This window comes from Crotalus tigris, unplaced genomic scaffold, assembly GCF_016545835.1.
Source record: "Crotalus tigris isolate CLP2741 ecotype Arizona unplaced genomic scaffold, ASM1654583v1 scf7180000024339.11422700, whole genome shotgun sequence".
Classification (NCBI taxonomy): domain Eukaryota; kingdom Metazoa; phylum Chordata; class Lepidosauria; order Squamata; family Viperidae; genus Crotalus; species Crotalus tigris.
In genome coordinates, this window is record NW_024100509.1 from 4,602,219 (window position 1) to 4,615,266 (window position 13,048).

The 13,048-nt window shown below is 39.9% G+C and overlaps 1 protein-coding gene across 1 annotated transcript; it reads left to right on the forward strand.

Annotated features, from left to right (window-relative positions):
* Window positions 1-5,043: 5,043 nt before the first annotated feature.
* Window positions 5,044-12,704, forward strand: LOC120300177 (protocadherin alpha-5-like). Its single transcript, XM_039325829.1, has 2 exons — window positions 5,044-7,549; window positions 11,572-12,704. The coding sequence occupies exons 1-2, from the start codon at window positions 5,174-5,176 to the stop codon at window positions 11,653-11,655; spliced, it is 2,460 nt and encodes an 819-aa protein (XP_039181763.1). The 5' UTR covers window positions 5,044-5,173; the 3' UTR covers window positions 11,656-12,704.
* The last annotated feature ends 344 nt before the right edge of the window (window positions 12,705-13,048 follow it).

Consider the following 13,048-nt stretch of genomic DNA (forward strand, 5'->3'; position numbering starts at 1 on the left):
TGTTGTCATGAGGCTAGTGAGGACTTCATGTGTGGGCATGGGTGTCTTTGACGACATAGAGTCCATGATTTTGCGGGGTACGCTGATCATGCACTCCCATGCTTCGCCCATGTGAGATGCATGGGGAGAGTAATTTTTGGCCTTCAGGCATTTGTCAATCACTGGGTCATGATGAATACCTTCAATAGTCTGTAAGTCCTTGCAGGCTCCTACAAAGTTAGTTCTTGGGATGCTAAGACAAGTGATCAATACTATGCCCACTCTCAGGTGTCTCCATTTAAAGAGTGTTCGAAGCGGGCTGGTTTTAGGAATTGGCTAGAAGGTGGTTTCTCTGTCTCTTTGCCCATTGAGGACAAGCAGATGGTCTGGACAATCGTTTTCTCATTCTGTCTGAGAAATTTACTGGGTGCCTGAGGTTGAACGTTGGCATGTTGATCTGGAGCTAGAAGCATATAGCGTTTTGGTCTATGTGGCATTGGGCTGTCTGGACAAGCCAAGAAATCAGGACCTTTTAGCCCAGTGGTTCTCAACCTGTGGGTCGGGACCCCATTTGGGGTCGAATGACCATTTCACGGGGGTCGCCAAACCATGCTGTCCGCCATTTTTTCCCTTTTCTCTAGCTGTCCTACTCCCTCTTATTGGTGGCCACACCCACTTGGGGGTCACCACAACATGGGGAACTATGTTATGGGGTCACGGCATTAGAAAGGTTGAGAACCACTGTTTTAGCCAGATCAATTCTGTCAACTGTGTCGCAAGGGTGGGCCAATTAGCTTGGTCCACAAGGTTCTTATCTGTTGGCACATGTTGCCATTGTTCAGGGCTTAGAGATGTTTCAATCTTATCTACTCTATTGCCTACATAGACGTAGAAGTGTCTGCTTTGGTTGCAGATGTAGCTTGACATCACCTTGCTGTCTGTGTAGAAGGTGGTAGACTGTAGCTCAAGGCCTATCGTTTTCGTTGTCAGGTTGGTGAGTTTTGCTGTCAATATGGTACCACAGAGTTCTAACCTTGGTACGTTGTGGCCTTGTTGTATTGTTAGTCTCGCTTTTCCAAAGATGAAACCAACACTGCATCTCTCCCCGCTGCAGACTCTGATGTATCTTATGGTTGCAATCACCTTCGTTGATACATCTGAGGAAGCGTACAATTCTTTCTTTTGTACAGTGGTGGGTGAGCTGGAGACATACATGCGTTGCACATGTATGCTTTGGAGACATCTTAGGAGTGCACTCCATGACTCCCAGTCTTGTTTCTGTTCTGGCGGATGCGGCCCGTGTAGTGCTTTGGGAGAACGTGCGTCACTGCAGAGATTGTTTGTCCTCTATGGACAAGGCTAAATTGTTGTAATTCTTACTGGTCTGGAACACTGTTGCTTCCAAAATGGGTTTGGTTGTCACAAGCGTGAAGTGTTCTTGGCGTGGTTTTAGGTGGGAATCTCTTCCATTGCTGAGAATGGAGGTTCTTGAGATATTCACCTGGGTTGGAGTTTGCGGTTGATCAACACAGATCGTTCCTGGGATGACCCATTCAGGTTCCATGTTAAAGGCAGTTGAGCTTGTTGGGCCTCTGACCATTCAGTGGTAGGCAAAGGTGTCAGGGACGTTTACTCTCAACGGAGTCAAGCTTTCATCTTCAGGAGTTAGGAACCGTAAGGCAATTGGGGGGAGCTGGTCTACACAGAACGTTCCAGGGATGACCAATCCAGGATTTAGGAATGGTGAGCTCCCATCTAGCGGCTGGATGTGGAGTCCATAGCCTTCCTCCCCGCTATGCTCTGTGGCACAGAGCACATTTCTTTGCTTGGGGGTTCACTGGGGAATGGTGGGTCAGTACACACTAATGTGCAGTGGACCTTGGCGGGTGCTTCTGGTTGCTCTTTGGAGCCATGCTGGGGCTCCTTGGTTGAAGGAGGAGTAGAAGGTGCTTGTTGTGGCTGTCCAGAGTCTGGATGCAGGCCTTCCGGGTGCTTGTCACTCTTGTTCGGATGACACTTCCTCTTAGCTTCACTAGCTTTGGCCGTGTCTTCCGAAGACTCACAGCATTTGAAGCCTCCTTGAACTCTCCTAAGTCCAACTTTCTTCCCCAGGGTGTTGGAGGATCCAATGGTGCTGTGCGGGGTTTGCCATCAGGCTGGGTTGGTACAGTGTTGAGGTCATCTGGAGCATGATCAGTGGCTTCTTGTTGAACCTCATAAACCTTGCTTCCAAGAGCAGGGACACGTGGCACAGATGGCTGACGTTTTTCTTCAGAAAACTCCTTGTTGGGGTTAACTTCCAGCGGCACAGACAAGGAACCTTCAAGGTCTGGCCTAAATAGAGGTATTTTTATATTGAGCTGAGGGGGCCTGACTTCTTATGTGCTTACTTGTTGGGGGGGGGGTTCTTGTTGTTCAGATGGTGTGTTGGCAACTCCTTGGTCAGTTGGCACATCTGGTGGTGGAGATTCTCCTCCCTAGCTACGTGGTCTTGGGGGGGGGGGGTTGTGGATAACCGCGGCGCTCCTACCTACTCATGTTGAAACGCACTCTGGTTGTCAATGTAGGCCTGCACACGGCTATGCTGATTCTCAATCTCCATTCATTTCAAATTGCGCAAGAAAGTGGTCCGTTGGAGTGTCTCCTGAAGGGCTTCCGCTCTTGCTGCTTTATGTGCCACCTCTTGTTGGCTCTGTATGAGCTTTCGTTTGGCCTCCCTTTGAGCTGCTTCAGCTTCCTTTTGGGCTGCTTCAGCCTTTCGTTTGGCCTCCTTTTGAGCTGCTTCAGCTTCTCTTTGCGCTGCTTCGATCTTTCATTTTGCCTCCATATGAGCTGCTTCAGTTTTTCGTTTGGCCTCCACTTGGGCTGCTTCAGCCTCTTTCATCGCCAATTCTTTCTTTTTCCGCTGCTCCACTTCTAACCCATGATAGACTCTGATGGCTTTGAAGTGATGGGAGGCATCTGAGATGGAAAGTTGTTATGACATGCTGGAATGTGCCTGGGGCCACATGTGATTGCTGGGATGGTGCATTCGCCATGCGAATGGCGGGAAACTGACAGTGAAGAAGAACAGCTTGTCTCCAGAAATCATGGGCGCTCCATTGCTAGAGATTTTTAAGAAGAGGCTAGACAGTCACTTGTCTAAGATGATATAGGTCCTCCTGCTTGAGCAGGGGGCTGAACTAGAAGGCCTCCAAGGTCCCTTCCAACTTCTATTCTATTCTATCCTATCCTATCCTATCCTATCCTATCTTATCCTATCCTATCCTATCCTATCCTATCCTATTCTATTCTATTCTATTCTATTCTATTCTATTCTATTCTATTCTATTCCTAACTGAAATGATATTTCCTGATGGTTTCCAAGCACCAATCAGATCCAATACTATTGATTAGACTTTCTGGATACAACTAACATAAAAAAGTGAAAACAAAAACGTAATAAACTTTGTTTAGCAACAAAGAAACAATAAATTTATAGAATCCTCTCAGAGGGCTTTCTGGTAATGGTTGTGCAAGAGGGGAGGAGAATGCAGGTGAATACATTTCAAGGATATTTATCACTTGTTTTCACTCTTTTCTCTCCTGGGATTTAAGCTTGTGCCTTGAGGGAAATAGGTGGGATGAGATAAAAGCTAGTTGCTTTTCCAGGATTCTTGTTCCCTGAAGAGAGAACATAATTATAGTGTTTGCAATTTCAAGCAGAGGAGTAACTAGGGACAATTACCATTACCCTCTGCTGTTATTCCTCCTTACATCAGGTTGGAATATGTTAGAATATTTGCTATGCAACATTTACTGTGCTTTGGATTCTCTCAGAATTAGTTTGCTGGACCCACACAGGCCACTGAACAGGTGGGAGATATGCCAGCACTTTGAATAATTATTGTATTTATTTATTTATTTGGAAAATTATGTTGACGCCTACATGATCACTGCAATTCAAGGTGGCTTACAGGAAATACATACATACATACATACATACATATATTAGAATGTAATATATTATGACAATCATATTATATTACAATTATATATAATGCTATATAACAATATCAGATCCCTATTGGACTGAACTGTATAAATTTTATCAGTAATTTTTAAAAGTCTTATTTATTTATTTATAAGATATATATACTACCCCAATTCTAAATTCTAGGTGGCTTATTGTATAATCAAAAATGCAAGGACATAATATAATATGAAAAGCATATTAAATTAAGACTCAAATTACATTATAAAATACAATGTAATATTATATAATAATTCAGATATTTGTATTAAAAAGTGCTTTAATGTTTTGAGTTGCAACAATTTTAAAAATAACACCCAATGCGATTAAAAAGTTTCATTTAGCTTATGAGTAAACTTTAGAGTATTATTAATAGTTTCCTTTTAAATTTTTATTAGTTTTAGTATGGTTTATCAATATTGATTTGTTAATATTATTATGTTTATTTTTAATTTGTTTATATTTATGTTATAAGAGAGTTAAAGTGCATTATGGATTTGGTTACTTGTATAGTTGGGTAATGTTTTTTTTTTTAGAGTTTGATTGTTTATTTGTAACCCTGTATTCAGCTCTGGGAAGTGGGGTAGGGGGGTAGGGGTGGGTGGGTCTTGGGATGCATATTGTACAAAACTTTTCAATAAAAAAAAATAACATCCAATGCATCACTTCTATGTCAAACAGTAATGGGTGAATTACTTCAAGGTCCCATATCTCTGACACAAATGTAGTTTCACTTATAGAAGAGTCAATTAACACATTCAATTGCAACTCTTAGTTTTTAATGGCCTAAAAATGATATGTTATACAGATATGAATTATTTGCTAGAAAAATAAATGAGTGGAAAAACTAAATGTATTTAAAAACGAACAGAACGACAGAACCACAAATGTTTTTATCATCTGCTTTTCAGTTTCAAAATGCCTTCACTAGAGGTCACTGTTGCATCAGAAAATGGATGAGGAGAAAGAAATTAGAGCTCCTCCTTTGATGTGACTACAAAACATTTTTTTTGTCATATATATATAATGATATCCAGCCCAGACTACAAGAATACTGGAATTAATGTGAATTATATTGTAAATGCTGATTTGGATGTCTATTCTGAATCTGCTCTTGGGTCTCTTCAAGAGATGCATGTATAAGAAAAAAAATTACTATTGATTTTTTTGCCTGTATTTACAATGATTGTCTGGAAGAATGAATCTGTGGCAAATTGGCTGCTACAACTGGTTCTGCTTGAGACCGCCTGGAAAATGGGGAGCGGGCAGCTCCATTATTCTGTGCTGGAGGAATCCCAGCACGGCACTTTTGTGGGCCGCATCGCCCAGGATCTGGGGTTGGAGGTGAGTGAGCTGGTGCCTCGGATGTTCCGGATGCTGCCCAAAGGAGAGAAGGACTATTTTGAGGTAAACCTGCAGAATGGGATCTTGTTTGTAAATTCCCGGATAGACAGGGAGGAGCTGTGTGCCAAGACTGCAGACTGTGTCCTTCATCTGGAGGTGATTGTGGAGAAACCTCTGAGATTGTTTTATGTGGAGGTTGAAATAAAAGACATTAATGACAATGCTCCCGTCTTCTCAGCAAGGGAACAGATCCTGAGCATAGCAGAATTGATAACAGCATCTGGTGCCCAGTTCCCCTTAGAAGGCGCCTCTGATGCAGATATTGGTACTAATGCTCTGCTAACCTACAAGCTCAGCCTCAATGAATATTTCATTGTAGAACAGAAAACAGATGAGAAATTCAACAAACCTTTAGCAATTGTTTTAAAGAAGCCACTGGACAGGGAGGAGAGCCCTGTGCATCATTTAGTACTGACAGCCACTGATGGGGGTGAACCAAAACTCACAGGAACTGTTCAGCTGGTCATCAATGTGCTGGATGTTAATGACAACCCTCCTGTGTTTAATCCATCAATTTACAAGGTAAAATTGTTAGAAAATGCAGCAGTTGGAACACTAGTTATTAAAGTGAATGCCACAGATTTAGATGAGGGAATGAATAAGGAAATTTATTATTCTTTTACTAATCATGTACCATTAAATTTTCAGAAAATTTTTAGCATAAATTCTAATACAGGGGAAGTAATTGTAGAAGGAGGGGTTGATTTTGAAGACCTTGCTACATATGATCTTCAGATTGAGGCAGAAGATAAAGGGTTCCCCCCTTTGTCAGGGCATTGTCAGCTGATAATTGAAGTTCTGGATATAAATGACAATGAACCGGAGTTGTTCATCTCATCACTCTTAGTGCCAGTGCTAGAGGACTCACCACTGGGGACAGTAGTAGCCCTAATCAGTGTTGCAGATAGGGACTCAGGGGACAATGGACAAATACATTGCTTACTCTGGCCTCCTAGTGTACCCTTCCAACTTGTATCCAATTTCAAGAACTATTATTCTTTAGTAGTGGCTGAGTCCCTTGATCGGGAACAAGTTGCTGAGTATCAGTTGATGGTGAAAACAGAAGATCAAGGAATCCCATCATTATCAGCCAGTAGTATCTTGATATTACCAATCAGTGACATAAATGATAATGCTCCAGCCTTCACACAGCCCTCCTACACAGTCTTTGTGAAGGAGAACAATCCCCCTGGTGCTCACATCTTCACAGTATCTGCCTTGGATCCAGACGTAGCTGAGAATGCCCTGATCACCTATTGGATAGACGAGAAGCTGTGGCCATTATCAAGCTACATCTCTGTACATTCAGAGAGTGGAAAGCTCTATGCTCTGCAGTCCTTGGACTATGAGGAGTTGAAACTGCTGGAGTTCCAGGTGAGAGCCAAGGATGCTGGAATGCCCTCCTTGTGTGGCAATGCGACTGTTCAAGTCTTTGTGCTGGACGAGAACGACAACGCACCTGCCGTGACAGGATCATCAGAAGAGAACCTGATTCTTCTAGTGGTCCCCGTGATGCCTGGGCATATTGTAGGCAAGATCCATGCCTTGGATGCGGATTCTGGATACAATGCGTGGCTCAGGTACGAACTGCTTGAAGAAAGCAGTGGCCCATGGTCTGTGGGCCAGTATAGTGGTGAGGTGAGTACCAAATATCCTCTGGATGAGTCAGAAGGAGGCAAAATTCAGAGTGTTCTGGTTCTTATGAAAGACCATGGGAAGCCTCAGCTCTCAGCCACAGCCACCCTGAGTGTGTCACTGGTGACAAGTGGTCAGACAATCAAAACCGATATTAACCTTCGAAGGTCAGGGGAGAGCTTTGTGCCCCTGGTGGACTCGATCAACATCTATCTGATCATTGCCATCTGCTCTGTTTCCAGCCTCTTCTTGCTGGCCACTCTCATCTATGTGGCCCTGCGATGCCACTGCAAGGCAAAGGAATCCATGGTTTATGGCCCTGGCATGGCCACCCTGGTCTGTGCCAGTGAAGTGGGCAGCTGGTCCTATTCCAATCGCCACAGCCACATCCTGGCAGGTGTGAGTGCAGAGGCTGGTGCCAAGAGTGACCTTATGATTTTCAGTCCCAACATTCCTGTTTTTTCAAATAATGGGGAACTTAGGAATGGGACAGAATCACCCTCAGATTCAGCTAAAGAGGTGAGTTTCTGGGTTGGAGTTTTTGATATTTGTTCAAAATCACATTTCTGTGGTATCACATTAGGATCAATCTTGATTGTCTATCTCTCTGTTTGTTTATCAGAATGATCTTGTGGTTTTTAGTCCTAACTTCCCTGTTTTTGTAAATAATGATAAATTTAGGAATGGGAGAGAGATGCCCTCAAATTCATCTAAAGAGATGAGTTCTACTATTTTTGAAAACCTGGACATCAAGCTAACATTAGATCTCTGTGGTATCAAATTAAATTGGTTTTAATATAATATTCATTAGTTTTAATTTGCCAGTCATGCTAGTAAATACATAGTTTTATTTATTTATTTATTTATTTTATTTATTTATGAGACTTATATACCGCTTTAAGTGCGAGCACTCTCTAAGCGGTGTACACCAGTAAGCAATGTATATATATATTTACATTGCCCCCAACAATTCCTCATTTTACCTACCCTGGAAGGATGGAAGGCTGAGTCAACCTTGAGCCGGTGAGATTTGAACCGCTGACCTGCTGAACACAGTCAGCTAAAGTGGCCTGCAGTACTGCACCCTAACTGCTGTGCCACCTCGGCTCATTATATCTGGTTTATAGAAACAAAAATCCATAATTCTTATTTCTAAGGGATTCTGTTAGAATGGAAATGGCTACAGAATATACACTCTGAATTTATTCTTTATTTAATAGTGAACAAATTTGTCTTATGCAACAGCAAAAGGATAAGGGCTATTAAGGGATGTTAATAGGGAATATTATGTCTCTGTTCTGCCACTTTATTCTTCAGTTTATAATTTTTCTGGAAAACAGGTGGAACATTCTAAATTGTTCATTTAATTCTTAATCTGAAATATCTGTTATCTCTCCTCTCATCAATTAATTCTTTACAATCAAAATAGAGATGAGAAATACTGCATACAATCATACATACATATATAGTGTTGTGTTGAAACTGGCAATTGCCTGGTCAAGGCCATACAGTTTTCTTGATAAGGTTTTTGGAAGTGGTTTGCCACAGCCGTCTTCCTAAGGCTGTAGGTGGACCAAGTCACTCTGCAAGCTTCAAGCTGAAGACAGGACTCAATCTCATTGTGTCCTGGTTTCCAGTAAGTGCCTTTAACTGCTACAACAAACTGCTTTGCCTGTACATTATATTAATTTGTAAAAGCAAATTTCTAAAAAAATAATTTTAATAGTTGTTTTATTCTTGCTAATTATTTCATTATTTTATGAACATAGGATAGATTTTCAATGTTGTGCTTCTTTCCAAATTATACAGTAGTTTTGACTTGAGATCACTTGCAAATAAATATGAGTAAAATCATATTAATTAAATGGAATTCAACATAGATAAAAGTAAGATTTTATACCTAGGCAAGAAAAACCAACTGTATAGGTATAGGCTAGGTGAAACTTGGCTTAATGCCAGTAACTTTGAGAAGGATTTTGAAGTCCTAGTGGACAATCACTTAAATAAGAGTGAACAGTGTGCAGAGGCAGCCACAAAAGCCCACACAGTCCTAGGCTGCATTAATAGAGGGATAGATTCAAGATCAAGTGAAGTGTTAGTACCACTTTATAAGACCTTGGTAAGACCACATTTGAAAGACTACATACAGTTCTGGTCATCACTATTTAAAAATAATGTTGAGACTCTGGAAAGAGAAGAGCAACAAGAATGATTAGGGGGCCAGAGACTAAAACATATGAAGAACGGTTCCAGGAATTGGCTATGTCTAGTCTAATAAAAAGAAGGACTAGGGGAGACATGATAGAAGTGTTGTAATATTTGAGGGGTTCCTACAAAGACAAGGGGATCAAATTCTTTTCCAAAGGACCAAAAGGCAAGACAAGAAACAATGAATGGAAACTAACCAAGGAGAGAAGCAATCAAGAACTAAGGAGAAATTTCCTAACGGTGAGAGCAATCAACCAATGGAACAGCTTGCCTTCAGAAGTTGTGGGTGTTCCATCACTGAAGGCTTTAAAAAAAACTGGACAACCTTTTATTTGAAACAGCATATGGTCTCCTGCTTGAGTAGGGGGTTGGACTAGAAGACCTTTAAGGTCCCTTCCAACTCTACTATTCTGTGTTCTAGTATACAAATTATTCAGAAACATCTATAATTTTTTCCTAACTTTTTCTGATCTTATTGGTTTTTCATTTTTGGAAATAGAATTTATAATATTGTGAAGGGCTGAACATTTTAAAGTAATTAATGCACTAATAAATGTCAAGTTGCATGAAAATAAATAATGCAGAAACAAACTGCATACAATATATACGAAAATTTTGTTGATGACTAGACTGATATATCTGTAGAATGAAAGTCATCAAATGCTTATTTGGCATTACAGCCCTTAATAACTTACATGCTTTGTGAACTAAAACACTCATTATATGAATTGTACGGTTTTAAAGGAATCTTCTTCCAAAATGAGTAAAAGTTATCTAATAGCATCAGTGAGCATCATTGTCAATTAAACCCAATAGGTAATCCATATTCATGCTTCTTTTGAATTGAGATCTGCTTTCCATCAAAAGGTATATTGGGGAGACCCTAAGTATAGACATCAAGAACTAAGATTGCATGGCCTCCAAAAAGGAGAAGTTTTTCTATATACAGGCCTGAGTGCTATATAAGATCTCATCAACAGACCTACCAATGGAAAACCTTAATTGTAGAGGGAATATGCAAACCTCCATTTTGAAAAAAGAATCTCTGGTCAGATTCTATATTGTGCATAATCAATCCTCTGGGTACATGAAGTCTGGAAAACAACACCCAGATATCTAGATGTTTTAATTTGCTCTGTTTTGTGTCTACAAAATACTGCTAGCCATAATTAATTAAACTTTTAGAAAAGATCATGAATTTAGTCTTCGGCTGATTTGCATGGTTTTTTTTTAGCATGATAGAAGTAAAAACCTATTATTTTCAGTCCTACAGTTTAATACTGAAGAAAGACTGCAGTAAGGTAGGAACCTATGTGCTTCATTGATTATAGAAAGGCCTTTGATTGTGTTGATAATATTAAGCTATAGAATGTGTTTAGAAAAATGGGAATCTCAGAACATTTCATTGTCCTCATGCGAAACTTATATATAGCTTAAGAATGGACAGAATATGGTGAAACAGACTCTAGGTTGGCATAGAAGTGAAACAAGAATTTATGTTCTCCTTTCATTATTCAACCTGCTGAATATATGTCAGGAGAAGCTGGATTAGAAGAAAATGTATGTGATTTTTAAATTGGAGGAAGAAACAACAGCAACACATGCTATGCTGATGACACTACTCTAATACCTGAAAAGGCAAGGGATCTGGAAAATCTATAATAAAAACCAAGCAGCATAGCAAAAATTTGGGCTAAAACTGAATATAAAGAAAACTAAACTATGAGCCGAGGTGGCGCAGCAGTTAGAGTGCAGTACTGCAGGCCACTTTAGCTGACTGTGTTCAGCAGGTCAGCGGTTCCAATCTCACCGGCTCAAGGTTGACTCAGCCTTCCATCCCTCCGAGGTAGGTAAAATGAGGACCCAGATTGTTGGGGGCAATGTAAATATATACATACATTGCTTACTGGTGTACACTGCTTAGAGAGTGCTTGCACTTAAAGCGGTATATAAGTCTCATAAATAAATAAATAAATGACAACTGGTACAACAAGCAGCCTTAAAATTGACAATGACGATGTCAAAGTATTGGATAGCTGCTGTCTTATCAACCATAAACAGTAAAGGAACAAGCAATCAAGAAATACATCACAGACTAGCACATGGTAGAGTATGAAGGCCTTGGAAAAGATATTCAGATGCAATGATTTGTCTACACCTACAAAGATCAGAATTGTGCAAGCAATGCTATTCCTTGTGATAATCTATAGAAGTGAAAACTGGACTTTGAAAAAACAGGATAGAAAGAGTATCATTTCATACTTCACTGTGTTAAGCTTTCCCATGTTCACACTTCTTATGTTCCATGTTTCCACTATAATTTGTCTTTGCAGCTTTGGATTTTCTTTTCCTACATAGTAACATCAACAACTAAAGATCTTGAAGACTTTAATCTAGTAACATTAGAATGCCATTAATGCTCTGGAAAATTCTCTGCTTTTTATTAGTAACATGTTGACTGCCATCTAACTTGAGTGGGACTATCAGCTGACTCAATATCATCAGTTCCTTTATAATTTCTATGCATGAGATTTTCTTGGTAAAAAACAGGAGAGGTTTACCATTGCCTTCTTCTGAAATTATGCTTTTGAAATTGTTACTAAAGTGAACTTGTGCCTACAGCATCTTCCTATATCACTGCTGCCCCATATAGATGCCTGCTTGGTTTAGTTGGGCAGCTGGGATAATCTTCAAACTTTGGGTGACCCTGTTTGACTTATATAGCCTTGGCATACACTTCTGGAATTCTTCAGTCATCCTTCTCAACAATACCTCCCACCATTCCTCTTAGGTCAGCACAGCAAGATGATCGATCAATAGAAATACAGTTTCCAAATTATAGAATGGAAGTACGGATTGCACTCTAATATACATAGGCTAAACCTCATGTAAAGTGCTTTTCTTTTGGGCCGAACACTTGTGTGTTTGTGACAAATTGGGAAATATGCAAATAGAGCAATGAAGATTATCAGAAGCTGGACAGAAAGTTATATGAACAAAAGAAAGTAGATAAGTCAACCTTGAGGAAAGAAGACTGGATTGAAGGAAAATAGACTATTCAAGAAGCTGAAAAGATGTGATACAGAAGAAGGTGCGTGTCCCTTCCTCACCACTCCATGTGTATCCCTCCCAAAGGTGCATGCTCAGTGGAAGAGGACAACCATCCCAGATAAGAAGACTATACTGATCTTCATCAAGGGCATCATAGTTGCTCTCCTTTGCTGGTACCGCCAAACAAGCTCAAGGTCCAAAGTTTGTTAGAGTCATATGGATTACTAGATACTTTGTGCCATATGATTGAATTATTCTGGCAAGATAGAAGGGGATTCCTACAGTTAGATAAGTATTAACAACAAAAGGTTTATCTCCAATGGAAGTCTCAGACAGATTTTGGTTAAGAACTGCCACATCCTGACCAAGAAATAGAAAGATGTTCAAATTTAACAGCATTTTCTTCTACTTTTGCTTACTTCTTTGGCATGAAAATTACATAGCTCTGCATCTTGCTCATAAACCTTGTTGAAATGATTTGAAGCCTATCCACCTTCCTCCCAATGCTATCATAATCACTTTAAGTAATGGAAGAAATTATTAGAAATCATTAGTTACACATTTCCTGTCCATGCAAATAAAAACTCCAACCCATAAATATATGGAATGAATTAAATTACAGTTAGTCATTTAAATATTTAAACATTTAATATTTAAATCAGTCCATATATTCTGTATTGGTATTTGTATCAACAGGAGATGTGTAAAAAAAGCATATATGAAGACTAAATCATTATTAGAAATCTGTCATGAATGAAA